General features: G+C 51.9%; 1 protein-coding gene across 1 annotated transcript in view; it reads left to right on the forward strand.

Moving 5' to 3' along the window:
* PLPP3 (phospholipid phosphatase 3) overlaps positions 1 to 26,070 on the forward strand; it is a 64,627-nt gene that overhangs the window by 31,403 nt on the left and 7,154 nt on the right. The window contains exons 2-5 of the mRNA XM_031969042.1: positions 6,802 to 6,959; positions 15,274 to 15,554; positions 16,773 to 16,830; positions 24,510 to 24,686. Of these exons, the coding sequence (XP_031824902.1) occupies positions 6,802 to 6,959; positions 15,274 to 15,554; positions 16,773 to 16,830; positions 24,510 to 24,686 (674 nt within the window). The remainder of the gene's footprint in view (positions 1 to 6,801; positions 6,960 to 15,273; positions 15,555 to 16,772; positions 16,831 to 24,509; positions 24,687 to 26,070) is intronic.

Below are 26,070 nucleotides of genomic sequence, written 5' to 3' on the forward strand. Positions count from 1 at the left end.
GCCCCCAAATAAAGGGGGAGATTTCATGTGAAAAGTCACTTTGGGCTGATGGTTCCCAAGGAGATGAGGTGTGTGTAAAATAAAAGTTCCACTAAGTCTGGCACATAGTAGGCACTTTATATGTATTAACTGACTGATTCATAACATGTTAACACTGAACTTCTGCGGTACATTTGTTGGAAGGCAGGATAAAGGATGAACTCGAGCTATCTCTTGATAGAGAATAAAAGCTTCTTGAGGGCAGGAGCAATTCCTCCCTCCTTTCCCTTCCTTCCTTCCATCTTTATATTTGTTTATTTATATATGTGTGTGTGTAGATATATAGATAGATATAGATAGATATTTGTGTATATAAATGTATATATATATATATGCAGATATATATTATATATGCATATAAATGTACATATTTACATATATGTGTTATATAAATATACATATTTATATACTATATATGTTTATATGTGTCTATACTATATATCACATACAGTTGGAGCTTTAAAAATGCTTGTTGATTGATGGCAGGTGAGTAGAACTGTCATTCGAGCACTCCAACCTCCCTCATCTCACTAGCGTGTCCATCCTTCCACTGACCAGATGGCGACCTTTCTTTGTTGGGACAGGTGATTTTCGTGGGTGCTACGGTGGGAGGACTCCTTGACTGATGACACCCCTTCCAGGGGTGAGCTCCGGCTTCCTTACGTTGGTCGGGGCTTCTAGGACAGTTGCCGGGTCGTTCATTCTCATACTTACGGGGCTTGCTGGCACTGGCTGGAATTTGCCATCGATGGGCAGGGTCTAAAAAACTAGCGATGAGACTCCGGAAGGCCCGGATCTTCTCCATTCCCAGCGGGTGTGTTCCGTCTTGAATGGAATGGAATAGTTCATATCTTCCCATTTCCTGCGTGAGACATCTTCCCTACCGGCTCCAGAGAACGGGAAGCGGCAGAGTAGGGTTTGAGCCTCTCACAGCTCGGGCCCTTTCCTGCCACCAGAGACCCCCATCCTTGGTCCAAAAGGCCCGGCCGTGGCAGTTCGGAAGAACCAGTCACCCTTTCTCCCAAAAGGCTCTGTACTCGACATGCGTCCCAGTAAATAAAGCTGGCGTTGGTCACACTGCCCGCATCCGGGCCGGGGACAAGCCGCCCCCGGCGAAGCCGCTTTGGTTGAACCTGGATCACGTCCAGACTCCAAATCTGAACAAATATTGTAAACCGAGTAAGGTGGGCTGCGCGTTCCGAGAGCCAGCAGCTATTAATTACCTTCAATAGGAAGCCTGTCACTTGCATGTTCCCTAAATATTTGCGTTAGCAGCTTCGAAGGAAGGGTTCGGTTTGTCAGACGGCCCTCAGAGTGTTTCTTTACTGGGGGGGGGGGGAGGGAGGAGGGAGGGGGGATTGTGTGGGGAAGGGGAAACTGAGGAATTGGGAGAGGGGAGGTCACAGCTGGAAAGGGCCTTCAGACAAAGGCCCCGAGGAAAAAGCAGCCGGACGGTCGGCAGTTTGGGGCTCCAGCCCCTTGGTTCCCTAGATGAGGAAACCAGAGCTCGGAAGGAGGTGATTGGCCGAAGGGGCTCCCTCAGTGAGGAGGCCCGAGCCCTCCCAGCTGATGCTTCTCCTTTGCTATAATTAGGCTTTGGAATCTCTAATCAGAGTTGGGATGTGGGAAATGAGAGCCCGCCTCCAAGCCCCTGGTTTCCGTGTAGAAAATGAAGGTGACTTCCTCCTTCCCACAGCTCCCTGGGAACGCTTCAGGAAGCCGGGGTCTGTCTGAATTGAGTGTAGAAGTGAACTTGGGGCAGGGAGGACCAGGGTGTCGGGGCCGGGGCCCCAGATCAGTGGGTGGGCAGGGAAAGCTCAGCCTGCCCCCCCTCCCTGTGCGAGTGTTTGCCTTCCAAAGCCCTGAACCAACACAGAGCCCTTTGATTTTCTGTCCGTTTGCCAGAGGCCCGTTTTTTTTGGCCTCCTTTACGCCCGCCTCTCCAGGGCGATCTGACTAGGAGAGAGCCGGGCTTGGATGGCAGGCAGCTGGCCCCACGGGAGGGAGAACTGGATTTGGAGATTTGGGTCAGAACCAGCCTCTCTGGGCCTCCGTTGTCCTGTTTGGCCACAGGAGAGAACAAGTAACAGTGACATTTATGGGGTGTTTTAAAACTTAAACACATCCCCTAGGTCATCTTAGCTCGGAAGGGGAGTCAGAGGGGATCTAGTTAATGCCCCCATTATACAGATGAACTAACTGAGAGGTTACATAGTTTGTTCAGGACCAAACAGATAAGTGTCCTGACTTCTGGTGTATTTGTCCCCTACAATACTGTGTTACCTCATCTCATTTGTTCTTTCCAATAGCTCTCTAGAGTTAGGATAAGTAGAGGGAAAGGGGGAGAGAAGGAAAGAGACAGAGACAGAGAAAAGAGGAGAGGGAGAGAAAGACAGAGAGAAGCAGAGGGAGAGAAGGGGAGGGAAGAAAAGGAGGGAAGGAGAAGAAAGGGAAAGGAAGGGAACAGATAGAAAGGGGAGGGGAAAAAAGGAGGGGAGTGAATCCCCACAATACTGATGGAAAAGGAGAGGAGGGGAGAACAGAAATCACCAGCTTCTGGGCCTGCCAAGAGAGAGGCAGCAGCAGGCTTGAGTCGGGCCTTTCATCTGCTTCCCATCATGGTGCTCAGAGTGGAGGCTCGAACACTCGCCTCCTGTTTGGAAGCCGAGGGGCTGGGCTGGGAGGTGGCAAATGAAGAGAATGGGAGAAAAATAACAGCTTCTGCTTGGGTTTGGGAGGGCAAAGGGACAGGCCAGACTTCTGCTTTCCCGGCGTGCTCGGCTGCGAGGCCCGTTTAATTGTCTCTGGGAACATGTGTTTTACAGACCTGTCATGTGAAAGCTATTAGCCAAAGAGAGGAGCTGGCTCCCCGGCCCTCAGCCACGTATGTGGGAGCTGGGCCCGGGCCCTTCCCGCCCCCTCCCCCCGGCCCGTGGCTCCCACCCCGAGGCCCTGGAGAGAGACCGAGGCAGGCCCCCGCGTCAGAGCCGCGTTTTTTCATTATGATGTGAGGATTTTAAAAGCAGACGATGAATATCCCGTTTCTGGCCCGGGAGCTGGCTTGGAGTTGGCGGTCAGGTTTCAGACACTTAGGTAGCTTGATGAAGGGTTGGAAAGCTCCCCCGCTCCCTGTGAAGTCGGCCGTCACTGGACCTTCGAGTGCTTGGACCGGCTCGCCGAGGCCCGGGCCTCCCCATGGGAGCCAGAGCCCAGGACTCGGCTTCCCAGTGCTCAGAGAATGGCCCCCTGAGAGCCAGAGTCTGGAACCATCAAGTCCTGGCTGCCTCTGGGGAAAGGCCTAAAACAGGCCACTTCACTTTTCCGAACCTTTTATTTATTTTTATTTTTTGCTGAGGCAATCGGGGTTAAGTGACTTACCCAGGATCCCACAGGCAGGGAGGTATTAAGTGTCTTCAGGATGGATTTGAACTCGGGTCCTCCTGACTTCAGGGCTGGTGCTCTACCCACTGAGCCACCCAGCTGCCCCTTTATTGCTTTTAAAAGGAGGATTTCTAAGGCCATCTTCTCATCTTGCAGTCGGGTGCCCAAAGGAAACTGGCCACCCATTGACCCCATGGGGTCACTGTATAGAAAGCCTTCAAGCCTTCCATGGGCTGGGTTAAACATGAAGGTTTTTGCACAGCTTTTTGCAGCCTTAGATTTCTTCTCTGTAAGACAAAGGATAATATTTTCCACCCTGATAACCTCGCAAGGTTTACTGTGACCTTTTTGCTGGAGTAAGAGTCCTGGGAAGACCTGGGCTGAAGTTCCGCTGCAGATGCTGTGGGACTCCGGACCACTTCCTTCTCTTCAGCTTCAGGCCCTGTCGCTATAAAATGGGTATAATAATACTAAGCACCTCTTTGGCTCAGGGAGAATCAATTAAGATAATATATGTTATCTATAAAATATATATCATATATATTATGTATAATATATCTTAATTCTATATTAATATGACATGTAATTAATATGTGTTAAGATAGAATATATTATGCATAATATATTAATATAATTACTAAAACATTATATATTAGTATATGTTAATATAGAATATATTGTATATAATAATACATTAATATATAACAATATATTAAATATATTGTTATATATTAATATAACATATTATATAAAGATATAATATACATAATATATATGATATAATATATTATACATAATATATAAAATATATATCTTGCTAATCTTAAGGCAACGTATCAATACCACATATCAATCAGCCCATAAGTAAGATAATATTTGTAAAATATTTAGCTCAGTGACTGGCTCACAGTTGGCGCTTAATAAATGCTCGTTTCCTCCCTCCCTTCCTTCCTTTCCTTCCCCCTTTTTCCTCCCTCTCTTTTTGTCCCTCACAGGGTGACAGGAGGCTGGAAGGTAACAGCATTTGATAACTGTGCTTGTTTACTTTTTGACCCGGGCACCATGATGTGGCGGCTGCTTTTATTTCTTTTGTGAGCCAATATAAATTTGATAAAGTAAATTGTTGTTCTAACCGGAAGCAGTCAGGGGTCACAAAAGTAAATAACAATGGAATTTAAATAAGTCCAAAGAATGAAGCCAGATAAGGCCTTTTGTGTTTCTGTGACAATATAAAAACATGCCCCTCCTCCCGGCCGCCCATTTTTTTTTCTCCCAGAAAGGGAGACGGAACAAATGAAATTGAGTATAGTTACCCCTTCTCTGATGTTTTTCAGATGGGGTTTGGGGCAAAGGGCAAAGACCCTAGGATAGCCTAAAAAATGTTAGAATAAAACCACATTATTAACTCATTTTTCTAGCTCTTTAAGGCTCAGCTTTTCGCCAAAGCATTTGAAGGAGGTCAGAGGGCAAGGATCAATTCACCGATCTTCAAGCCCCGGTTCTGTACCAGCTTCTGTTCTGTACCAGGTTCCGTTCTAGGCCCTGCCCTCAGTAGTTTACACTCTACCGGAGACGGAGAACCAAAGACCAGAACGTTGCGGTTAGATTTTGTGGGCAATACCGGGTCCGGATGCGAATGTGAATGGCCTGACAACCAGGTGGATGCTGGGAGAATCCGAGTATGCTCGTGGAGATCCCACTGCGCAGTTTAGTTAAAGAGGAAAGAAGTCGGTCTAGGCGGAGGTTCTGGGTTCCAGTTCTGCCGCGGCTCCTTATGGAAGTGACTTGGACAAGCTACTGTTCGGGGGCTCTCCAGACCGGTTTCCTGAGCTGTATTTGAAGGGGACGTGTGTATATTAGGGGATGTCTTTTCAGCTCCAGTGATCCAATGAATGGACGTAGCCTCAGCTTTGGTGATTTTATTATTTTGTTTTATGTGCAGCCTGGAGGGATTGTGGCAGGGAACAAGCCTTTCCCTTGGTCCGCGGCCTCCGAAGGTGGGCGCTGAGCCGCTTTCTCAGCACGGCCGCTCTGGGTGACCTTTGCCCGAGTTGGCTCTTGGGATGGCAGGGCTCCCAAAGGCAGTGCCCATGACGCCCAATCAGGGGAGACCTCGGGGGAAAAGCCTGGGCTGGGGGGGGGCCTGAGAACTGCCTCCAGTATTTAAAGGGCCAAGGCCCAAATGGATGGCTCTGGGTCCTGGAGCTGCGGCCAGCTGGGCTGCTTCTGCTTTTAAGCCAGAGACAGGGAGGCTCGGGAAACCTCCCCCATCATGGGTTGTTGAAAAGTAGGGCGGTGGTAGTGAGCTCCCCGTCCCTTGTCAGGGCTGTCATGGAGGGTTTCACTGACAGAGGAATGAGATCCAGCTGGTCCAAATGCCCCCGTAAGGGGAGTTCTGGGAGGAGCCCAAGGGGCAGAGGAGGCTTCTGGGAGCTCCCAGAAGGGATAAGGGATGAATGAGAACTAGTGTCTCTGCCTAGAGGAATTTCTCGCCTCCTGGGGTAGATAAGGCCTGAGTTAATATAAAAATTAGGCTGTGCTAAGGGAGGCCCACAAAGGTGGGGGGTTCACTTTCCCTGATTGTGTGGCTCAGGACAGGATTTCTCTCCAGGCTTCGATTGCCTGATCTGTAAAAAGACAATGTTGGTCAAGGTGATGTCCGCCATCTGGTATACTATAAGCGCTTAATAAATGGTGATAGTCTAGTTCCTTGTTTTCTGTCTTTTGGTGTTTCATCATCTGAGAGTGAGCCTGGGGTCTCAGTGGTACAATCCATGCACAGGCCTCCGCTTTGTGCCCGGTACTGGGCTGCTCATCTGGGATAGAGAATTCCTGGCTTAAGCCCCTGCTGTGTGCCAGGCAGTGTGGTGCAGCGGGCAGGGAGAAGACCTGGCTTCCCGTTCTGTTTCTCACTTATCCAGATTTTGGGTGGGCTCTGGGGGACTTCCCCACCTCATGAGGAGGGCTAGATATCTTGCTGAGAGATCTGAGTTCAACTCCTGCCTTAGACGCTTCATAGCTGCGTGACCCTAAGCCAGTCCACTTCTCTTGGAGTGGGGGACCCCCATTTGCTCCCCTTCTGTACAGACTGAGGAGGCAGGATTTCCTGACCTCTGACTCTCCCAGGGAAATGATAGTTCCAGTCGCCTCCTTCGGGCCGGGCACGGGCTGGGAGTCCTGGGGATACTTGGGCTGGCTCCTCCTCCCCGCAGGCCAGGGCCCTCCCTTGGGCTGGGCAGGGGGCCTCCTTCGGGACGGGTATGGGGCTGGGTGCCCAGGGACACTGGGGCCGGCTCCCCCTCCCCATGGGTGGCTCCCCCTCCCTGCAGGCCGTTCCTGCTGGGTACCACAGTGCTGACCTTGTTCTCTCTCCCTCCCCAGCGGGTCTGCCCTTCCTCATCATCGAGACCAGCACCATCAAGCCGTACCGGCGAGGCTTCTACTGCAGCGATGAGAGCATCCGCTACCCCCTGAAGACGGGGGAGACCATCAATGACGCCGTCCTGTGCGCCGTGGGCATCGTCATCGCCATCCTTGCGGTAAGGGCGCGGGCTTTCCCGGGGATGTTGGGGGGAGGAGGCCAAAGCTCCCAGAGCTCTTTCTTTCTGGAGCCGGTGGGTGGCTGGCGCTGCCCGGCAGGCGGAGCATCGGTCTGGGAGTTGGGTGAAAACGCCTCCCCCTCGTTTGTTTATCGGTAAAATGGGCACAATAACACCGTTGTGGTGAGAATGTACTGTATACTCTAAAACGCTCTTTAGTCATTTACCATCCTTTCATCTAAAAGCCGAGGGATCTGAACCAAGTGATGCGCGTGGCCTTTGCCTCTGAGCTCGGCTCCCTGCCATACATTGGGGAGACGATGCCGATGCTGTGCCCAGAGGGCAGGATCATGGGCTTTCGAGTTGGCAGACACCCCACCCCTGCCTGATGGTTTGTGAAGTCTACTAGGGGCTCTCGCGAGGGGGAGCCCGTCCTTGGGGGCCAGGTGGGCAGGCTCTTCCTGTCGGGCTAAATCCGCTTACCTACCAGGCGGGCTTTGGTTGTCCAGAGCCTTCGGGTGTGTGACCAGCAATCAGTCCCTGATTGCCTTCCCCTGCATCCCCCCTTTCTGTAACTATTGTGTGCAGAATCCCAAGGCCAGTGGGGGGGATGGGGTGAGGGTCCGGGATGAGCGGCCCAGCCGGGCCTGCTGCTCCAAGGACATCCCCCTCTTAGATTTTTCTTTAGGGACCAGGGCGCCTGCACACACGGCCTGCAGCGCGCAGCTTTGGGCTTTTCTGGGACAAGATGGACTTGCCGGGGCGAGGGGGGGGGGGGGGGGGCGGATCTCGGGCAGAACGAGGCCCTGGTTGGGGCTTCCCCCTCCCGGCCCTCACCATGAGGCTAATGGGATAGAGACCCGAGGACAGAAACTTTAACAAGTGATTGAGGAAACAGGCCCTTGTGATGGCAAAAGCGGAGGAAAAAGCTCGTCATCCGGACCTCTTTTCCAGATGGCCCCCAGGCCCCGTCTCCCAGCAGAAGCTAAGCACCTTCCAGAGCCACCAGGCTCAGGCCTTTCTCCCCCCTCACATTTGCCTCAGCAGGCTTGATGACTCTAGCAGGGGAGGGGGATTAGGACGGAGAAACAAAATACCCGTCCCCTCTTTTATCTGCCCGTCTTTCTCCCGTGGGTGCGCAGTGAGTGGCAGCTCCAGGCCCGGCCACGGCTGCCTGTGCAGTTCTTCGCCTTGGCCGGCGGCGCTCACTGGGGTCTCTCAGAATGTTTCACCTGGAAGCCCCTTTCCCAGATGAGAAAATTGAGGGAGATGGGCTCAGGCTCACCCCACTATAGAGTGAAAGCATAGGGGGCCGAGTCTGGGCGTCCTGACACCCACTTGTTCCAGCTTCAAAGTTCGAATGCTGCTCCCTAGCTGGACCTCTGTCCTCCGTAACGTGAAAGGCTTTGAATACTCAATCCCCAAGGTCCCTTTCAGGACTAGAGCTAATGACACCCATTTGTTTGGTGAAACAACAATTAGTAAACTCCTGCTGTGTACAGAGCTTTGATCCTCTCACTGGGGAAATTCACCAAATTTGGATCATGGCCAGTCCAGCAAGCACGTAGTAAGTGCCAGCTGTGTGCTGGGGCAAACGTGAAACAGTCCCTTCCCTAAGGAGCTTCCTTTCCTCAGGGGAGATCGAGATGGGGGAAAGCCGGGTTATGGAGGTGGACAGAGAGTTTTCTAGGGGGGCAAAGGGAAGTCACCAGAAAGGCTGGAAAGGTGGAAGAGCCCCCAGGAAGCTCTCAGACGGACCCGCTTGTCTTTCAGATCATCCTAAATCTTGCTCTTGCTCAGGGCGTCACTTTATCTGATAAATGTTTATTTTCTGGACAGCATTTTTTTTTTTTTTTTTTTGGTGATCCCTTTAACTGGTTTTACATGTTTTAAGACACAATTCCCACAAGGGACTCCTGACTTCTCAGACCTGTCCGAGGGGCCCAGGATGAAAGAAAAGACGAAGAACTCTTGGTCTTAATAACGAGGCTCATTTTAAATCTAATGATGTGTGATCTTGCGCACATCTCTTCCCTTAGGACCTTTTACTTCTGTGATCCAGTGAAGGTTTGGGATTTCAGTGATCTCTAACATGCCGGGTTTCTTGTTCTGATGCTTTATATCTCAAGGGCTTTTCTGGCTTTCACGTTCTATATTAGACGTGAATATCTTTTACATTATATTATATATATAGTGTGTCCCTCTTAGCTCTGATTTGGCCTCCTGCTTCCCTGGCCCAGTCCAGCTCTGATGTCCTAACGTTCCAGGCAGGCCTGAACGCCCCTTCTGCTCCTGATCTCGGGTGCTCTCTGTCCCAGTGCTCTGCATTCGAGGGGCCCTCTCCGCTGACATCCCATGAGTCCATGAACTTGGGAGGGAAGAGAAGCCCAATATTTGCTTCTCAAATATCTCCCTTAAATACTTCCAGCAATTCACACAGAGCAACATTCTCTGCACCGCATGCAAATGGCTTGTTGGAGACACAAGAAGAGCACCAGATCTCTGAGACGTGTTTATTCAGGATCAGGCTTCAGTTTCCACACATCTGGGCTGAATTAGTCTTCTCCCTTTCTCTTTATCAGAGGCAGCTCCACCAGCCACACAGGGCTCTGGGAGCCGGGCCCCTCATTAGAGTCCGGTCAGGTTTTCGGCTCTCTCGAGAAGCGAAGTTGTCCCTGCCCAGTGGGGGATCAGCAGGAGACCCAATCCCCCAATTTACAATCCGCTCCATCTGGGCAATTACCAAGACCACCAACCGAGAAGGAGCAAATTAATCTTCTTGCTTTGTTGTCCCCGATCAAATGGTTGAGACCGTCCTGAACACTCTGGACGTGCTGGGGAGAGGGGGGAGAGCGGTGTCCGTACGCCCGGACTGAGGTTGCTTGTCCATCCCTTCTGCAGCCACTCTTGCCGCCCTCCTCGACAACCGTCTGCCATCTGTCTTGCTTTGGGCCTCCCCCCTGGGAGCGCACTCTCTGAATGTGACCTTCGGAGGCTGGGCTCCCCTTCTCTCCCAGGAGCAGTTAATCCCCTCAGCTTTGGCCCTCCCTGGGGCCAAACCACCCCATCGCAGAGGCCTCAAATCCATTATGGGCCTTCCCCCCCCCAGACATCTTTCCCCATTTTTATCTTTCCTTCCTTTAAATTATCAATTTCTGGTTATCACTAAGGTTTCTGCCCAGGATTGCATCCCTGTGACTCCCCATTCCGGGTCCTCTGTGTGTTATTTAAGCCTAAGGTTCTTGAAGAGAGAGACCTGCTTCCTTGTGTTTGCTTCCAGCACCGGTTCCTCCCCGCTTCCCCCCACGAAATGGTCCTACCCATTGGTCATTGGTCCTGTCGATCTCTCCCGCCCCGGGGTGCCTGGCTGGTGGTACTGGCACCCAGGGGTCACAGCCTTAACAACATTCAGCAGGGAGAAAGAGGAATGCTGTCGGGAGAGCGGCATTCATGGCAGAATTTGGCCATTCCCGAGAGACTCGCCAAACCTGTTAAGTGTCTGGATTTGCAGAAAATCACCGCTGGGGGTGGGGTGCAGAGGAGGGCATTTGAGCACTGGGAGAAGGGCCAGGGTTCGAAGACAGTATTTAATCAGCTCCAATTGCAGGCTTCCAGAACATGGCATGAACTCTAGAACAGTGAGAGGCTGGTGGGAGTGGATCCTGAAATGAGGGACTGGGAGGAGGAAAAGCAGGGGCTGATTGAGAACTAGAAGGAGGAAGTGGGAAGTCAATGTGGAGAAAAGAAGATTAGGGGAGGGATCTGCCATAATTCTGAGTATTTCTGTGAGGAAGAGGGACTCTACTTATTCCAGTTAATCCCAAGAGATTTTTAGCACCTAAAATGGCTACATAAACGTTAGCTAGTGTTTTGTTGTTATTCTGCATGACTCCCATGAGTTAGTAGCATGGGAGCTCCCCAAACTCGGAGCTGAAAGTGGCAGAGGCAGGTTTTTGGTTCAGCAAAACCGGTGACTTTCAGGGCGCAACCCCCCCTTTCAGTATCCCCTTAGTTATGTCACCTGGGGCAGTGAGACGCGGTGGGAGAGCTGAACCTGACTCCAGACTCCCACTCTCTGCCACAGCACGTTACTTATCTAAATGATGAGTTCAGCACATTATACAACTTCTTATTATTAAAGAAATCTAAGTACCCGCTCTCCTGTCTTGGGGAGTTCAGACGAAAGCTAGGTGATCGGACAGATCGCAGGAGCAGCTTTTGTTCTGGGATGTGTCGGACAAAATGTCTGTGAGCTCTCGGCCACCTTAGAGATTGTGAATACTTGATTGCACGTGCCGGAGCTTGCTTTTATGTACGGAGCCGCTCCTTACTCCTTACAAATGAGGAGAAAGTACACGTCTCCCTGGGTTTTGAGTATTTCAGTCCCGTCCATAATCCCTGTTTGGGGTTTTCTTGGCAGAGATACTGGAGCCATTTCCTTCTCTGGCTCGTTTTACCAATAGGGAAACTGAGTCAAACAGGGTGAAGTCACTTGTCCGGGGCACACAGCCAGTTGAGTAAGAAAATTCTAGGATCCCTTCCAAATCTAAAATCCTGTGGAATTATTTCCTAAGATCATAGATTCAGATTTGTGGGGTCACCAAGCCCAGCCTTTTACATAGGAAGAAACATAGACTTGGGATGTAAGGGACTTATCTAGGATCGGCACAGGTGGTGAGGGTGTCGGGGAGGATTTGAACTCGGATTCAAGCTTCAAGGCTTTTGGTAACTGGTAATCTACCAAGGCTTTTTAAACTTGAGGCCTTTTCACCTGAGAAATCTATATATGACTTTGTTTATATAAACATATAAAAAAGATTTACAAATCCAACCTTTGTGGATAATAAATCGTAATTTAGCGACCACCATATTTAGTTACAAACCCCCATATGGAATCATGAACCCCAGCTGGAATCTACATCACGTCTGGGAGTCACATTGACCAACGTTGGTCCGTTGCTTAGGAGATGAATGGAAGATGCCGCTTTACTAACCCTGCAGTGTCCCAGAATTCCTGCTTCCCAAGAGGTGCCATAGCCAGGCAAATCCGAGTTCAGCCCTCTATCCCATGCGAGTCCCTTACGTCTGCTAGAAACATCAGTTTCTCCCCATGGAAAAAAGTTGGATTTGGGCAGGATGTCCTTCCAGGCCTGTTCCAGCTCTAACTCTGAGCCTTGGTGGCAGGAATAGGGGTCCAAGGAGGTCTTTGGCTTATGTGCCATTAAATGAAAACAGAATCAGAATGGAGTTGCTCTCCTGTCCCTCCCCTCCCCTCGCAGAACCCGAGCCTCTAAATAAAATACTTCCCTGTTTTGGGTTGGAAATTTGTTGATATTGGCTTGCTTTTAATCACAGCAAGGAAAAGGGAAGGAAGAAGACAGATTCTTGTCTGTCTCTGAAAAGGAGTTTGTCGGGTGGACAAGATGGAGGGTGATATAACTGCATAAACATGGAAGAAATTGGAGGGGTTTTTATAAGAATAATATTTATATTTGATTAATAATATTTATAAAGAATAAGAATAATATTTATATTTAATATTTATAAAGAATAAGAAAATGGTGTAGATTTAACAGGACAACAGGACGGTCAGTATTCGCTCAGCTTTGGACCAGACCGGATTGTGAGGAAGCCTGGCTTTGGAATAACCGATGAGATGTCAGTTAAGAGGCAGCTAGTTGGCTTTGTGGAGGAAGCACTGGGTGCAAACTCGGGAAAACCCGAGTTCAAATCCTCCATGAGAAATTTGCTAGCTGTATGACTTTGGGCAAGTCACTTAACCACTCTCTGTCCCCATTTCCCCAAATGAGGGTAACAATAGCACCTACCTTCCCAAACTTCCAGTGAGATAATATTTGTAAAGCCCTTGGCACAGTGCCTGACACCAGAAAGCACTTAATAACTGCTTATTCCCTCCAAGTCTGTGTTAAAGTAATGGGCCGAGGATGCCAAAAAGGCAAAACAAAGCACCTCGTTAGGAAGCTTTCATTGTAACGAGGAGATGAAGGGTAAATAAATAAGTCCACACACCTGATCCTGGTGCTGTTGGAGCAGTCTTGAAGCAAGCCAGGGAAATCGAGGCAGGGATTGACGGTGGTCCTGCCTTCCAGGTCTAGGAGACGGTCAGGAGGCTGTGTTTGAGAAGTCATTTCAGGCCCTTTCCAGCGCTCAATAGATGATGTAATTATCTGGAAAGGGCCAGATGAGAAAAGCGAGCACAGGGAGGAGAGCGTTCTGTCCAAGGTTTGCAGGAAGAATTTCCTCCTCAATCCTCCAGCAGAGGTGTTCCTGCCAGCAGCTGTAACTAAAAAGCAAATGCACTTATTTGTTAAGATAATTATACTTTATTTAATTAACGCTGATTTTTAAAAAACATCTAAGCGCCCGATTCTCTCCCTCCCTCCAGCTTGTCCCCTCCCCATTGAGAAATCAAACAAAACCATATTTCTGATGAAGCTTGTTGTGCCTGGCTGGGCTCACCTCCCTGTAACCTTTTGCTCTAGGAGGCCAGAAAAGCTTTCCGAGACAAACGGAGCCATTTTCTAGGCTGGGTCCCGTTCTTCATCAGGGCAGAGACGCCCCGAGCAGCTTCAGCTCTCGGAGCCTTATTGGGCCATTTCCCCAGTTTATTAGTTTCCAGACGCCGTGCCAGGCGTTTCGGGGGCAGGTAGGGGAGACTTCCCCTCAGCACGCTCCTGGCCGACGGCCATCCCTCCCAGATTGTGTTGCCGGCTGTGTCAGAGGGACCAGCTCGAAGGCGTTTTCACTGATGGTTAAACTTGGTGACCAGAACCGGGCCGGAGGCTGGGGGACAGAGAGATGGAAGCTGGCGGACAGAGGGGAAGACTTGCCTTTCCTGGCTCAGACCCTAACGCTGTGAATCCGGGGCCAAGGGGTGCGAGGTGGTGGGGCCGTCTGGGTCAAGTCCTCCTCCAGGGAGAATAAGTCAGAATGACAAGGGCCAGCCTTGGCTGCTTCAGGATGGTTCTTTAGGACTGTCCTGTGCTCTCCCAGAGCCTCCCTGGGGTCAGGGAAAGAACAAGGAATGGCTGCTTACTGATGGCTCGAGCAGGAGGACGCTGAAGAGCTGGGCCGGCTCCAGGGCCCGACACGGGGCCTTCTGCAGGTCTAGGCAGAAAACGGTTTTCCTGACGGCAGCAAAAACGAGAGCAAGTGGGAGCCTACAGAAGGTTCGGGGAGGGGGAGAGGGCCAGCCTGCGAAGGCTGAATCATCGTGCGGTGTCTGGGACAGAGCAGCAGCGAGGGCTGGCAGACTTCTGGCTGGCGAAGCGCTTTGCCCGGTGGGAGACGGCATCCTTGGGAGGCCTTTTCCTCCCAGCCGCCATATTGAACGCAAGTTCCTCGAGGGCAGGGGCTGCTTTTGCTTTGTCTTTGTATCCTAGGGACTTGGCGCGTTGCCCACACGTAACAAATGGGAGCTTAATAAATGCTTCCTGATAGGCTAATTGAGCCTGTGAAATGGGGATAATTTATTCTCCTGTCGTAGCCGATAAAATTGTGGCTTAGGGACAGTTACTTGACTTTGGTCATTCCCATTAATGACGGAAGTGCAGCTAGAATCCCCAAGTCCTGATTTGTGATCCTTGGGAAAAAGTCTTTATTTCTGTGACTTTTTAAGGTTTATAAGGTTTGACTCTTGTGACAACAAACTGGTCAATATGCAGTTTATGCCCATTATATAGATGAGGCAACTGAGACCATGGAGGGAGAGTAACAAAGCAACAGTAACAGCTTGTGACAGATGCAGAACCAAGAATCAACTGACTTTTTTGTTTAAACACGTGGTAAAAGCCTTAATCTTCCCCCTGTACACAGTGTGACCATCTGGTCTTATCTGGGAGCGCTGGGGGGGCTGGTCCCGTGCCTACGATGCAGCTGGGCAGACGTGGGTCCCTTTGGAACCCAAGGGAGTTTGTCCCATCCGTGTTGGGGGCATTCGGGTCCCTCCTGGTGGGTGATGAGGGGGTTTGGGATAATTTATATAGCCCTTTAAAGTTTATCCGTGGGATATATCTCGTATATAGGAACTTTGAACAAGCGGTGTCAGAGGAAGGGATGTGTACGTGTGTATCTATACATGTGCATACGTATACATATATGTGTTTGCATGTATATTTACACATATGTTTGTGTGTATATTTACACATATGTTTGTGTGTGTTTGCATGTGTGGTTATATGTGTATGTGCATGTATAAATACATGTGTGTGCATATATACATTATATGCTATGGAAGGAAGAGGAACAAGACCCCCCGTTCCCCGCCCCTCTCACGCTCTCCCTCCCCCTCCAGATCATCACCGGGGAGTTCTACCGCATCTACTACCTGAAGGAGAAGGGTCCGTCCGTGATCCAGAACCCGTACGTGGCCGCCCTCTACAAGCAGGTGGGCTGCTTCGTCTTCGGCTGCGCCATCAGCCAGTCCTTCACGGACATCGCCAAGGTGTCTGTGGGCCGCCTGCGCCCCCACTTCCTGGACGTCTGCAACCCCGACTTCAGCAAGGTCAACTGCTCCGTGGGCTACGTGCAGATCTACGAGTGCCGCGGGGACGACAGCAGGGTCCAGGAAGCCAGGTAGGGGCCGGCCGGGGCCGAGCGCGCGTTTGGCACTTACTGTGTACCGGGCCCGGGCGAAGGCTTGGGAGTCCGGACAGCGGCGAAGCTCCTGCCCACAAGGAGCCCTGGGTGGGAGGGGGAGACAGTTGTACACAAGGTAGATTAATACAGGAAAAACGGAAGACGTGCCCAGGGTGCTCGTTCCCCTGAAAGCAAAACCATTAGCACTTATCGGGGCACCCCCGGGGATTACGGGGAAAGCTCGGGATCAGTATGGTTAGAATCCTGCCTTGGGACCCTGAGCAAGACACTTGGCTTCTGAACCTCAGTTTGACTATCTGAGAAATGGAAGGAATTTAGCTTCCACCCCCCAGCTCCCTGGCTTGTTGTGCACTTTGCAAACCTAGAAGGAACTTCTTGAGGAGAGAGACCCCTGCCCCAGCCCACAGCCTGGCACAGGGTGACCCCACAGGGTCAGATACCTGGAGGCAGGACTGGAGCTCAGGTGTAGGCTCCGAGGCTGGAGAGCCGTTGAAACATGGGATGGGTGAAAGGAACTAAGGATGGCAGAGAGCAGAGGGACGTACGCCATGTTATCTGCAGCTGTCCCAGAGGAGAGATCGGGCCTGTTCTGCCGGGCCCAAATTAGGGAGTGGGTGTAAGCTGCGCTGGATAATTATTATTGTGGTGATTATTATGAAATTAATTAGCAATGATTAGGATATTAATCTAATAAGTAGGTTGCCTCAGAAGTCCCACTTTGGTCTGGACAACCACTCTTCGGCTGTGGGGATCCCTTCTGGGAAACCGCCTCCAGCTCTGGAGCTTTGGGGAGCATATTGGTGTGGGCTTCCCACAAGCACGCTGCTGGTTTTATACCCACTTAGAGAGAGGGAAAAAAAAGAGTGAAAGAAAGCTGGTTTTTTATACCCATTTAGAGAGGGAAAGAAAAAGGAAGGGAAAAAAAGGAGAAAGGAAAAGAGAATGAGTAAGAGGAAGCTGGTTTTATACCCATTTAGAGAGAGGGGGGAAAAAAAAGAAAAAGAGGAAAAGAGAGTGAGAGAAAGCTGGCTTTATACCCATTTAGAGAGGAGGAAAAAAAAAGAGAAAGAGAGGAAAAGAGAATGAGTGAGAGAACGAATGAGTGACGGAGGGTGAGAATCAGTATTCTGGGATTGAGGAAGTCCCAAGTTTACCCGACTCACTCTCCCCCTTTCCCCGTTTTCTCTGGCGCAGGAAGTCCTTCTTCTCCGGCCATGCTTCCTTCTCCATGTACACCATGCTCTACTTGGCGGTGAGTACTCGAGGCTGACCCTCAGTTTGCCTCTTTGGGGTGGTCTGTGGGAAGGGCCCATCAGAAATGGAAACTCTGACAAAATACTGGATGAAAAGCCAGAGGCCCCGTTTCTGTTGCCAAGGACCAGGTTCTGTCTCTCTCTGTCCTTCTGGACCTCGCACACTGGCCACCGGCCTTCATTTTCCATGTGTGAAAGGAAAAGCCTTTGGGGAAACCGAGTCCCGTTGGCTCGTCCAGGATGATCAAGAGAGCCGCAGGTGACGGCACCATCTGTCAGCCGGCTGGCTGCTTCCTGAGGCCGCTGCCAAAACCGGAGTGTGTGGGCCTCTGGGTCTCTCTGTCCCGGACTTCGGGTTCTGCCCTTCCTTTCATCTCCCACAGACGGAGGCAGGTGTGCCCAGGAACTTCCTGCCTTTGGCCCGGGGATGGACCTCATCGAGGGGCCCGGGGAGGTCAGACAGACAGGTGGGGAGGGAAAATGGGCCTTTGTTTTGGATTTGTTTAAAAAACATTATTAGAGATTTGAAAAAGAGCAGGAGGGGTTGGTTTTTTTCCTCTAGTCCTTTCAGAGGTGGGAGGCCCCTGAGCTTCCTGCTATGGTGGCTGTGGAGCTGAAAGGTGGGCCCCAACTTGAAAAACCATTAAACAGATTTTATTTATCTTTGAGCTATCCTCCCTCCCCTTTTTCCTTTCTCTCTCACCTTTCTTTTTCCTTCCATTCTTTCTCTCCTTTTTTTTCTTTCCCTCCTCTCCCTGTCCTCTCTCCCTCTGTTTGTCCGAGGGCAGTGACAGGGGTTCAGTTACCCAAAGGGGAAACATTTCATTTGATCTTCACTGAAACTGAAGTAGGAACTATGATATTCCCATTTTACAAATGAGGAAACTGAGACTTGCTTGAATTGATCCAACTTATAAGTGTCTGAGGTGGGATTGGAAACGCACTTCTGACTCCAAATCCATCTTGGAAGTGATGTCATCCACTTCCTCCCCAATCCCGGCTGGATCCAGGATCCGCTTCTCCCCCATCCCGGCTGGATCCAGGATCCACTTTTCCCCCAGGAAAGGCTCTCATTGGATGGGCAGGGACTTGACTCGGTTCTAGTTCTCTGAGCCAGTAGTGAGAGTAGCCAGCGGAAATCTCCCAGCAGCCCTTGAGGACCTAGTACGTCACCCAACAGAAACAGCCCAAAACAGTGTAAAGGAGATACTAGGTTAGAGCTAGAAGACCATAGTTCAAGGCCATAACTCCCTCCATCCTTCGCTGGGTGATCTTGGCCAAGTTCCAGGGGAGAGGCCTTCTGCGGGAGAAGGCACCTGAGGCAGGCCTGGGGAGGGGGTGGCTGGTTCTGCTTAGGCCAGAGCCTCCCGAGGGGCCGCAGCTTCACCTCCGGGAGCTTCAGGTCAGAGATGAGAAGGCCTTTGGGTCCTTCCAGCCCTGGGGCTCTGCCTGACCCCCGTCCTCCCCTTAAGCCTCGTCCCTCAGTCTCCTGTCATTCACCGGAGGAGCATCAGGCCCCTGGATGCGCCCCTCCCTCTGCCTGCATCTGGAGCCTTCCCTGGGCCTGCAAATTGGGGAAAATCATCCTCTCACTCCCAGAGAAGCCCGGGGATGATTTCCAAACCTGCTCTGCCCCAGAGGGCAGAGCTGCTAACAATGGGCGGAAATGGCCAGCCGGCTCCATGTGAGCAAGAACTTCCTAGTCATTAGAGTCCTTCCAGTGTGAAAGGGGTGGCCGCAGGAGGTGGTGAGGTCCAGGATTGGGGGGGGGTGGGGGGAGGCTGTCTTCAAACAAAGGCCAGGGCACCTGGTAGGATTTACTATATAGGTCCTTCTTGGTCAAGTCCAGTTAGAATCGGCAGCCTCCCGGATCCTCCCTAACTCTGAGGTTCTGGTCTTTCATTCTCCTTTCTCCTGCCACTCCCATAATGCATTAGTTCTCTCAAATTAATTATTTAGCTTTAGTTCAAGCAGGAAAGAACCTGATGGTTTTATGTCCTGACTCTTCCTGGTGGGAAAGAGCTTGGAGGGTGAGAGAAGGTGCCTTGGAGTGAATGAGTAATGTGGTCCCGGGAGTCGTTGACTTAAAATCGGGGTCGGTTTGGACGCAGCGTCCTCTAAGTTCCCAGCTCTGTGATCCCCTGGGGCTGCCCATGGCCTTTTCTGAGTGGGATGTGCACGATGGTAGCGCCTCGGTGCCGAGAACAGGCGTTCTAGTTACATTCTGGCTTTGCTACCGACTCCCTGGTTGCTGGGGGCTTCTCCTTGGTAAAAATAATCGCCTTTAAAGGCCCTTCCAGGTCCTGGATGCTCTTTCTTAGCTCGCTGGGATTTCCCAAGGCCAGGGATGCTCAGATTTCTGAGACTATAGCGAGCAGCCAGGGAGTATCTGTTAAGTGTCCGAGATGAACGAAGGAACCCGCTGATCCGTTGCCATTGATGGACCAGCTTCTCTTTGTCCCTTGGGCCACCAAAATCTGACAGAGCGGCTGTTCTTTGCTGGGGCCGTCCAGGCAAGTCCAAGGTCACCTTCCAGACTCCGAGGGACCGTGGGGAGCAGAGCGGGAGGACTGACCCCTGCCCAAAGGGGTCCCACCGCCTGCCCCCCAGGCCTGGCTCACTGGGAGGACGGAGAGGTGTCTGTGGGCGGGGGGTTGGGATCAGTGACAAAGGGCTCATTCTTGACTGTTTGCAGAGCTGTCTGTCCCCAGAGGGAGGGAAACAGGGTGGGGAGGGGAGCCTCCCCAAGTTCTGCCCATCTGCAAACCATTCAATGGAAGACAAAAGCTGTAGCTGTGGGGCAGTCGGAGTCCAAGGGTAACCTCCTTCTCCCCGGCTACCGTGTCCAGGCAAGGGGGCCGCAGTCCCGAGCTGCGAGGCGAAGGCCCTCATTCAGAGCCCTGGCTCTCTGCCCCCTGTTACTCTGGGTAGGCTGTGGGCCTCGGCTCCCTGCTCTCACAGCCGTCAGGGGGAGAATCAGGCGAGATGGGGGATGTTTCATACATCCTAAAGTTCCGCCTGAATGTCAGTTATTGTTTTTAATATGCGACGATTGAGCTAAATTATCTCGACTTTGAAGCATTCAGTTTCTAGTTGCCCTAAATTAGTTATTAAATTACGTGTGTCGGGTTTTGTTTGAGGAGCCGGTCCCGACTTTTTGGAAGATTCTCACTTCCTCATCTCGGAGCTGGGAAAGGATCCCATACTGTCTGGCCCTGCCTGTGCCCCAGCAGAAAGTCTCTCTGTATCTGGACAAGTGGGCACTCGGCGTTTTTCAGAGATGGTACCTCAGATTGCCTCCAAGTCAGCCCGGGTCACCATGGGCAGCCCTGACAGTTAAAAAGGCCCAGACCGGGCCTGATGGAGTCTCTGGGTGACTTTGTAGCTGCTTTCCGTCCCAAGCAGAGCCAGATTTATCCCTCCCAAATTTCAGATTCTGCTCCTTCCTGCCCTCCCCACAGAAAAACGCAGATACCGCCCTGATCTTTGCGTCACTCCTGAGCTAGCTTTGAGTCCTTTCCAAATGTGGGAACTAGGATAAAGTATGGAGACCATCCACTCTGAGCCCTTGTTATGGATGGAAAAATTGAGGTTCGGAGATAAGTAACTTGCTTTGGTCCATCTTGAGTTACAATGTTCCCCCCAAATTATAAAGTCAATATTCCATGCCGATCAATGTTGGTTTGGCCTACGACCACTTCCAGATGGGACAAGAGAGGGAGACCCAGCTTCCAAAGAGTGGATGGATGGAGGGAAGGATGGATGTATTTTTTCTCTGAACTTTATTTTTCCTTCTCTATAAAGTATATGGGTTGAAAAAGTTCATCTCTAAGGGTTTTTCTGGCTCTGACATTCTATGTACTAAGATTTCTTTTAATTCTAATAATATTCTGTGTTCTAAGGTCCCTTCCCTGTCTTGCATTCTCTGTTTTAAGGAGCTGTTCTTTTGGGCTCTAACATCCTGACCTCCATGTTCTAGCATCCTATGCTTTAAGGCTCTTGTATTTTTCAGCAGTGACTATGGGTCAGGTCTCCCAGCAAAAGAGTCAGGAAATCTAACAATCACAGAATTCTTTATTTTCCTTCTGTGGTTGGTCAGAAACAGGGTTTTTTAGCCCGATTTCCCCCAAAGTACCTATTCCCCGGATGGAAGGTAAGGGTCTGGCCTTCACTAACTTGGATCTCCTTGGAGAAGTGGCTGCACTGGGCTCTGGTTGGGGAGGAGCCGGGTTCAGGTTCTGCTTTGCGGCCTGATAGCTTTGTGCCCAGGCAAGTCCATGAATCTGCCTGCAGAACGGCTTCTTCATCAGTAAAGCAAGAATCTGGTATAGAGGCTCTGAAGGTTCTCTGACCCTCTGTCTCTTTCTCTGGAAAAGGGACTTAACCATCTCTGGCAGCCCTAGTTTAAATTCAAGTCCCACCTTTGACATACTGGATGTGTGATCCTTAACTTTGGGTGCTTTAATCTGCATTGGTAGAAGGCATTTCCTTACCCAGAAGCCCCCAGTGGTCAGAACCACCCCTTGCAAAAGAGGGGAAAATCCCTGTTTTCTCCCTTCTGTCTCCCTCTCCCTTTACCCTCCTGTCTGTATCTCTCTCTATATCTCTGTCTCTGTCGCTCAGGATGCTGACATGATTCGGATCATGAAGGGAAAGCTGCTGTATCTGTGCTATCAGTAAATTTTCTCCCTGCCCCCCCAGAGCTCCTCCATTCATTCTTTTTCTCTTTCCTTTTTTCTCACATTCACTCTTTTATGATTTACTTTCATCTTTGATGAGCTCCGGCCTTAGGATTCGGGTTGCAGGAACTCTTGGGAGAACGGCGGGCCTTTCTCTCTCCTGGAATCCTTCCCAAGCCCCGGCCTGACTCCTAAGGCCAGAAAGCAAAATGTGTCTGTGTATATGTGTGTGAGACAGAGACACAGGTGAGAGACAGAGATAGACACAGGGACAGAGACAGAGACACAGATCAGAGACAGAGATAGACTAGAAACAGACAGAGACAGAGACACAGAGATCAGAGACAGAGACAGACCAGGGACAGAGACAGAAACACAGAGGTGAGAGACAGAGACAGAGAGACAAAGACAGAGACAGAGACAGACCAGGGACAGAGACAGAAACACAGAGGTGAGAGACAGAGACAGACACAGGGACAGAGACAGAGAGAGAAAGACAGAGACAGAGACACAGAGATGAGAAACAGAGACAGACCAGGGACAGGGACAGAGACACAGAGCGCCTTCCTTGTTGTAGGGGATGGAGGTCAGAAAGTGCCTTCCTCCCCAGAGCTGCTAATAGCTGGATCCGGGAAGCCAGATAAGGGTCAGAGATTGCTCAGAAGGGAAGTCCGACCCCAAGGGAAGGGAAGTGAGCAGGGGACAAAGGTTTCCCAGGAGTGGCTGGGGGTGGAGTGGCCTGAGGACTGAGGAGCTGGATCCGGTGCCGCCAAGTGGGAATTCTGACCCAGAGACCCGCGGGTCCTGGGGGCTGGAGGCCGGCCCACAGCTGCCCCTCAGACGGCTCTGCTGGCAGGAGCTCCTTCACTCGGGGACCACCTTCGCCCCCACCCTGACAGGGCCGCCTCCCACCCTTCACAGGGAGGTGACCCCCAGGAGGGAGCAGAGCCCGGAGCACTCCAGGTTCTCCTCCCACGGCTGCCTCTCCCGCTTCTTTAAATTGTCCTGAGTTCCGGGCTCGCTGGGCTGGCGGCTCCTAGCACCCCTCGAGCTGTCGTCCCGGCCAGGAGTGGGTGCACGAGCATGTTGCTCCTTGGCCTTTGGCCCAGGTCTCCGATGGTGGCCACGGACCCGGGACTGGATGGAGCCGGGAGGGTCCCTGAGAAGGGCCCGATGGCGGCTGATGGGACTCCAGAGGAAGCTCGTTCTTCCTTCGGTCCGACTCTCCCTTCCCCTTGGGAACCTGTGGCAGGATTGCCTGGCTTTGGGGGAGAACCTGTGGCTCATCTAGTTCAGCGTCCCCATCTTGGGTATGAGGAAACTGAAGCCCAGAGACAAAAGCAAGGTCCCACAGCACAATGGGAGTTCGAACCCAGAGCATCTGACTCCCAGTCTGCCTTCTCCTAATCTGGCCAGTCAGTCAGTGCAGGTTTTTAATTATGTGCCAAACTCTCTCACCTGGGCAGATCACGTGGTGTTCCCCCCCCCCCCCGCAACGATTATTTAATTTTTTTATTTAACATAATAAATTCATTGAATATATTCATAAATTTAATGAATATATATAATGAATATACATAAATCTGAATTATTTGGGTCTGTAACGTGTTCAGAGGCATTCTGTTGGGAGTTTTCCCTTTCACATCCCCATTGCTCACTTCCACCTCCGTCCCCGTTTCCCGGCTTCTCTCCAGGCTGGTTTCCGTTTTCCGTCTTGTTGGTTTTGCTGGTTTCTCTGTTGGGGCAGAAGCCACGTTTCTTAGTGTGGTGGCCGGCTGGCCTGGCTCGCCCCGTGCGCTCGGACAGGTCACTTCTCGCCCGTTTTCCAGGCGGGCTTTGCCCCGGAAGGCCCGGTTACTCTACACAGAGTCCTGAGAGTGGTTCTAGGCCCTCATCTCTGCCCTTCTGTGCTCGATGAGCACAAGGTCCCCTTAACGTGCCGCTCTGAGGCGGGGTCCTGGACCCGGAGGCCCTGGAGGGCCGGCATCCTGTGCTCCCGGGCTGACGTCCTTCTGGGGTCCTTCGTGCCCTCACGTTCCCAGCTCCCATTCACAGACTGCGGAGCCGCCCCCTCCTCCCTCCCGGGCTGCCCTGCCAGCTTCCTCCTCCTGCCACAGGAAGGTGGCCATTTGTCTGGGAAGGGCACCGGCCGCTCTATCTTTAGAGCCCGCTCCGAGCTCTCTCCTGGCCCCTCTTTCCTCTCCCATCCTGTCCTGCCTTCTCCGCTTTGATTTGCGGGAGGAAGCGGCCACTTGTCCGGTTACCTCTTCCCTTTTGCTTCCCAAGTTCCCACAGGAACCTGGGAAATGGGCTGTGGCCCGAGGTTAGAGCGGAAACTCTGTCCAGATAGCTCCGAGTGGACAATGCTCGGATGACGTCACTTCTCTCTTTTTTGCTTCAAAGTTCTAGCCCACTTTCCTTCTTCTAGTCCCCCCCCCCACTCTCTGTGTTTTTCTTTCTCTCTCTCTCTGTCTCTGTCTCTCTCTCTCTCACTGTCTCTGTCTCTCTCTCTTTCTTTCTGTCTCATCTCTGTCTCTGTCTCTGTCTCCTTTTCTCTCCAGAACTTGGCCCTGTCCAGGGAAGCCCTTGGAGATCGCAGACTGGGTCTCTCTCTTTAATCTCCGATCGTCCCTTCCAGCTTCTCATCTGAGATGCCCCAGACCCAGCTCCTCTGGCTCCAGCTCCCTGCTCATGGGTAGCCCTTTGTGGCTGTAATTTTGGAAATGAATCGGAGCAATTTTTTTCAAATCAGAATTTTGTTTTATCCTAAAACGAGTAATAAAATTAATTAAAATTGTCAGAAAATAAAAAATTGACTAAAAAATTACAAGATGGGACAGCTTCGTGGTACCAGCCCGTGCCCGTTTTGTTGCATCATCATAAATAGAAGTCAGATATGATGTGTGTACCCTGAGTAAGACAGGGGACGGGTGAGCTGCCCAGGCCGTGACACGCGGGGTCCAGCCCCGCCCTCACCTTCTCTGCTCCCTCTCTTGCAGCTGTACCTGCAGGCGCGCTTCACCTGGAGAGGGGCCCGCCTGCTCCGGCCCCTGCTGCAGTTCACGCTCATCATGATGGCCTTCTACACCGGCCTGTCTCGGGTGTCCGACCACAAGCACCACCCCACAGACGTGCTGGCGGGCTTCGCGCAGGGCTCCCTGGTGGCCTTCTGCATAGTAAGTGCCATTCTCTTCCACAGGAAACCCTCACCGACGGGCGGATGGACAGACGGACGGGGCGGGGGGGGGGGGGGGGGGGGGGGGGGGGGGGGAGGTTACTGCTTTCCTGGGCCGGACCGACATTTTCACTGACTTGGGGAGACCCGGGCTGTGTCCCTGACCTCAGTAGCCGCGCGCTCCCATCCTGGGCCAAGGCCTCCACACCCGTGACTTCTCTCTGCTCACCTTTGCAGCCCCACTTGTTGCTTTGGGCTCATTAGTAATGAGCTTGAGGAAGGGCGTTCTCACAGCCCCTTGTGTCCCTCGGAAGCCCAGGTCAGGGAAGGCCTTTTGCTACCTGCCTCCCAGGAGATTTTCCCCCTCTATCCTAGGCAGACCCGGTCCTGGGGTCCTCGGGCAGGTACCAGGGCATGGGGCCAAAGGCCCCTGTCAGACCTTAGCCCGGCGATCCAGACCCTCCCCGATCTCTCCTTCCTGGGCTCGTTCCCGTCCAGCCCCTGCCCAGCCCTGGGCCATCCCTTGTGTAGTGGGAGGCTCCCTTCTCGCTCAGGGTCTCACAATCCCATTCTCCCACAACAACAAGATGCTTACCTTCCTGGTCAGCACCTGGCCCTTGGGAGTTAGAAAATGCTGGCCATGAGTCTGAAAGCCTGGAGGCTTTTTACCTCTTGGTGACTCTGAGTATGTAGGTTGAGGAGGACAATTACAGGAGATGGGAAAACTGAGGCACGTAAGTCCAGTGATGGGGAAACTGAGGCACGTAAATCCAGTGATGGGGAAACTGAGGCACATAAGTCCAGCAATGGGGAAACTGAGGCACATAAGTCCAGTGATGGGGAAACTGAGGCACGTAAGTCCAGTGATGGGGAAACTGAGGCACATAAGTCCAGCGATGGGGAAACTGAGGCACATAAGTCCAGCGATGGGGAAACTGAGGCACATAAGTCCAGCGATGGGGAAACTGAGGCATGTAAGTCAAGTGATAGGGTCACCTGGCTAACGCTTGTGATAGCCAGGACTGAGAACTAAGAGCCAGGAGGGATAACCTGCCATTTGACAGGAGGGGAAATGGGGCAGGGGAGGGGACAGCCCGTGGCACGGGTGCCCAACTGGCCCTGGGGCTCACTCCCCCCTGCACAGCTGCCTGCTTGTCTCCCCAGGGTCTGGGGTCTGTCCCTGCGCCTCCAGGTTCTTGGGAAATTGCGCAGATGGTGGATTTGCTCACTATCAAAGTGTTGTTGTTGTTACCGTCCTGGGGTGAAACACGGGCTTGGCCCGAGCGTCCACTCGGTCAGAGGTTTATTTTCGAGAGGGGAAGTGAGGGCCCGGCCTTCCATCCTGTGCAGCTCAGGCGGCCCCACAGGATGGGAGCGCGGCCCAG

Source organism: Sarcophilus harrisii, chromosome 4 (genome assembly GCF_902635505.1).
Source record: "Sarcophilus harrisii chromosome 4, mSarHar1.11, whole genome shotgun sequence".
NCBI classification, from domain to species: Eukaryota; Metazoa; Chordata; class Mammalia; order Dasyuromorphia; family Dasyuridae; genus Sarcophilus; species Sarcophilus harrisii.